Source organism: Terrapene carolina, unplaced genomic scaffold (assembly GCF_002925995.2).
Source record: "Terrapene carolina triunguis isolate 2854851 unplaced genomic scaffold, T_m_triunguis-2.0 Scaffold51014, whole genome shotgun sequence".
Taxonomy (NCBI): domain Eukaryota; kingdom Metazoa; phylum Chordata; order Testudines; family Emydidae; genus Terrapene; species Terrapene triunguis.
In genome coordinates, this window is record NW_020715365.1 from 1 (window position 1) to 4,773 (window position 4,773).

The 4,773-nt window shown below is 42.2% G+C and overlaps 1 protein-coding gene across 1 annotated transcript; it reads left to right on the forward strand.

Moving 5' to 3' along the window:
• Positions 1-4: 4 nt before the first annotated feature.
• Positions 5-2,945, forward strand: LOC113405802 (sulfotransferase 1C3-like; the record flags this gene model as incomplete). The annotated part of the gene is made up of 2 exons (XM_026647058.2): positions 5-188; positions 1,889-2,945. Coding segments are annotated over 2 exons (297 nt in total), but the record flags the coding sequence as incomplete, so codon positions are not given.
• Between the last annotated feature and the right edge of the window lie 1,828 nt (positions 2,946-4,773).

Consider the following 4,773-nt stretch of genomic DNA (forward strand, 5'->3'; position numbering starts at 1 on the left):
TCTGCAGGATCCAAAGCGCGAAATAGAGAAGGTGCTCCAGTTTCTGGGAAAGGACCTGAAGGAGGAAGTGGTGAATAAAATCCTCCAGCATACCTCCTTCCAGGAGATGAAGAAGAATCCTACTGCTAACTATGAAATGATGCCAACCTGGGCTATGGACCACAGTGTGTCTCCATTCATGAGGAAAGGTAAGAGGCTTACAGGAAAGGCCAGTAAGATAACAGCAGGAACAGTTTTCTACAATTCTTACTAGCTCCTGATTCCACTTTCACAGGAAGGGAAATTCCCAGAGTGAGTATTTTTCTCTGTTAGCCAAGCCCAGTTAATGGTGGAGCTGCATATGGAAGGCCCAGCTCAGATAAATTACCATAAGGAAGGTTCTCCTGTTTAGTTTCTAGCATGCAGATCCTGGTGTAGCACTCTGGAGAGCATGACTGATCTTGTGGTTTTGGCACTAACTGGGGCTTCAGGAAATTTGGGTTCTGTTTCTTGCTCTGATATTGACTCGCTATGTGGCATTGGGCAAGTCTCTGAGGCCCTGAAATCAATGGATATTAGGAGCCTAAATATCTTTGAGGAGGTGGGCCTTGACTTCCATGTGCCACACTTTTGCCATCTGCAAAATGGGGATATCCAGAAGGACGTGCCCTTGTTCGTTTACACCAGGGGTCAGCAACCTTTCAGAAGTGGTGTGCCGAATCTTCATTTATTCACTCTAATTTAAGGTTTCGCGTGCCAGTAATACATGTTAACGTTTTCAGAAGGTCTCTTTCTATAAGTCTATAATACATAACTAAACTATTGTTGTATGTAAAGTAAATAACGTTTTTAAATTTTTTAAGAAGCTTCATTTAAAATTAAATTAAAATGCAGAGCCCCCTGGACTGGTGGTCAGGACCCGGGCAGTGTGAGTGCCACTGAAAATCAGCTCATATGCCGCCTTTGGCACGCATGCCATAGGTTGCCTACCCCTGGTTTACACTATAAACTCCTCCGGGCACAGTTTGTCTCATACTATGTCAGCGTACAGTACGTACCCCAGTGGGGGACTTCAGGTGCAATCCAAATAATATTAATGATTTGCCATTCCTGGACCTGAGTTAATATGTGACTGTGGCCTGCAGGAAGAGATCACAGATATCAGTGTCCTCAATTTGGGAGTGCACACAATATCCATTGACAGTTCAACAATGCTAATTACTGTTGGTGTTTCTTGCATGCATCTTAAAAACAATTGTTTGGATACAAAGATCCTCTTCTCTCTTGAGAAGGAAAAATAGACACTGGCCTAGGTTTTCCAAAGTTCCTGGTACTTTTGGGTGACCAGCCTGAGACCCCTTTTAAGGGTTTGAGTTTTTGAAGGCGGGTACTGAGCATTTTCTGAAAATTGGGGACCCTTAAAGGTGTCTCAAGTTGAGCATCCAAGATCCCTCGGAAGTTTGGAAAATGTACGTGCATTAATCATACCTCTGAGATGCATGACTGGTGTGAAGAGATGTTCCGTAGGACCCCTCTGCCCACGACACACACACAGTCCCCAGCAGTGAGGACAATGTAAAGTTTGTGTGAACCCCATAAACCTCAAAGGACTGGCCCCTCAAATAAATGTTTCCTGCTGCTTCTAACCTTAACTTGCTTAACTTGAAAGTCTCATGCAGCCTTTTGATCTGCTACATTTTCTCCTTTGTTCCTGTTAAGCATCTAGGCAAAGAGAACACCAAAAACCTGACTTAGAATTCTATCTGAATAGCCCTAGGACCACAGTGCTATACTAGGGCCTTTTGGACTATCTTTGGGAAAGAAGATAACAGAAACAGAACCTCAGAAGTGGGGCAGGAGCCCAGAAGGGGAGAATAAACTAGCCATTCTTTTGTTTTCTTCCCATCAGGGATGTCAGGAGACTGGAAGAATTACTTCACCGTGGCTCAGAATGAGATATTTGATGCACATTATAAAGAGCAGATGAAAGGCTCGACATTCAGATGCCAAATGGAGATATGAAGAAAAGGCTTCCCTATGTTTCATCAGACAAATGCTAGCTGTCTAAATACTAAAATAGGTGAACTGCCTGGCCTTAAATGAGGATATTGATATAATAGGCATCATGGAAACTTGGTGTAATGAGGATAATCAGTGGACTTGCAATAATACGAGGGTACAAAATATATAGGAATGACAGAGCTGGTGGGGGAGTGGCACTATATGTGAAAGACAGCATAGTCAAGTAAAGTAAAAATCTAAAATGAATTAAACTGAACCATAGAATCGCTATGGATAGAAATTTCATTTTGAATAATCAGAGTATAGCAGTAGGAATATGCTACCGACCACCTGACCAGGAAAGTGATGGTGACTTTGAAGGAGTTTAGAGAGGCTATGAAGACAGAAAACCCAATAATAATGGGGGATTTCAACTGTCCTCATATTGACTGGGTACATGTCATCTCAAAAAGGGATGCAGAGGTAAAATTTCTAGACACATTAAATGACTGCGTCTTGGTTCAGCTTGTCCTGGAACTCTCAAGGGGAGAGGTAATTCTTCATTTTAATCCTAAGTGGAGCACAGAATATGGCCAAGAGGTAAATATAGCTGAACATCTCAGTAATAGCGACAATGATGTAATTAAATTTAACATTCTTGGAGGGGGAGAAATGCCAAAGAAACCCACCACAATAGCATTTAACTTCAAAACAGGTAACTACACAAAAATGAGGAAGCTAGTTAGACGGCAGTTAAGAGGAACCGTTACAAGAGTGAAATGCCTGCAAACTGCATGGAGACTACGTAAAAGCACCATAACTGAGGCAGTAAAAGGACCAAAAAAATTCCACCATGCGTAAGCGGCTGAATAAAAGAGATGATTAGAGGCTAAAAGGTATCCTTTAAAAATTGGAAGTTAAGTCCTAGTGAGGAAAATAGAAAGAAACATAAATTCAGGCAAGTCAAGTGTAAATGTATGATATAACAGACCAAGAAAGAATTTGAAGAGCAACTAGCTAAGTACACAAAAACTAACAGCAAAAAAAGTACATCAGAAGCAGAAATCCTGCCAAACAGTCAGTGGATCCACTGGATGATTGTGTTGCTAAAGGAGCACTCAGAGATGACAAGGCTCTGGCAGAGAAGCTAAATTAATTTTTGAATTGGTTTTCACTGAAGAGGATGAGGGGGATCCCCACATCTGAGCCGTTCTTTTTAGGTGACAAATCCGAGGAACTGTTGATTGAGGTGTCAGTAGAAGAGGTTTCAGAACAAATTGATAAATTAAACAGTAATAAATCACCAGGACCAGAGGGCATTCACCCAAGAGTTCTGAAGGAACTCAAATAAATTGCAGAACTACTAACTATGGTTTATTTAAATCAGCCTGTGTACCAGATGATTGCAGGATAGCTAATGTGATGCTGATTTTTAAAAAAGGCTCCGCACAATGTAGTAAAATGGTTAATAACTAGAAGAACATACTTGGCAGCAGTGAGGTCCAGTGGCTAGAGCACTGGGACCTGCACTCTGACAATGACCTGCTGTGTAACCTTAGTCAAGTCTCATAACTGTTCTGTTGATGAGCTTTATGTGCTGCTGCCATAAATTAGAGCTACTCTGACTTACGCCAGGGGCCACTCTGGCTCCTGAAACAGTTTTAAGCTACCTTGGCACCTCCCCATCCCAGCTGCAAAATCCCACCTTTTGTCTCAGTTTTTCCCTTCTGTACCATGGGGATGGTGATGCTTAATGCACTACTGGAAGGTGCTCAGATACCTATAAAAACCTATATACAAATAGAATAAAGTGCTGGAGCTTATTATTAAAAGCACTGAAGTGACTTAGGAGCACATGTCCCGCTGAACGTCAATATGACGTGTACTTCTTAGGCACTTTTGAAAATCCCACCCACTCACCCTCTTTTGTAAGGCACTTTGAGACCTGTGGATGCGCTTAGTAAAAGCTAAATATTATTAATCTAATTCCTCATTGCCCTGTCAATGCAAGCATTAACAAAGTACAGTAACTCCACTTTGAAAATAGATATTCATCATGTCTCTTGGTTATACGAACTTATACAATTGCCAAGTGCCTTTGGAAACCATTTTTGTATGCAGTGTTGTTGTAGCCATGTTGGTCCCGGGGTATTGGAGATACAAGGTCGGTGAGGTAACATCTTTTACTGGACCAACTTCTATTGGTGAGAGAGACGAGCTTTTGAGCTTACAGAAAGGTGAGACCCGAAGAAGAGCTCTATATAATCTCGAAAGCTTGTCTCTCTCACCAACAGAAGAAGTTGGTCCAATAAAATATATTACTTCCCCCACCTTGTCTCTCTTTTTGAACTATTGTCCATTTCAATCCTATTCTTGAGACTTTCCTTCTTATTCTATGGTATAATGATCACCTTAAAAATTATCCCTTTAATAGAGAACAAAGTTTGTTACTAACTGCCAGTCACTGAGTTAATGTTCAGAATCTCCATTGAAGCTGAAGAACTGAGGGGCAGTTTAGTTGTAGGCTTTTAATAAGTTGATGGGAGGCTGGGATCCCTTTCTGAGCAGTAGCTCTTGCACTCAGGTAGCTTTTGCCTTCAGCAGGGCCGGCTCCAGGCACCAGCTTGTCAAGCAGGTGCTTGGGGCGGCCACTCTGGAGAGGGGCGGCACATCCAGCTATTCGGCGGCAATTCGGCGGTTGGTCCCTCACTCCGGCTCGGAGCGAAGGACCTTCCGCCGAATTGCTGCCGCAGATCGCAATTGCGATCGCAGCTTTTTTTTTTTTTTTTTTTT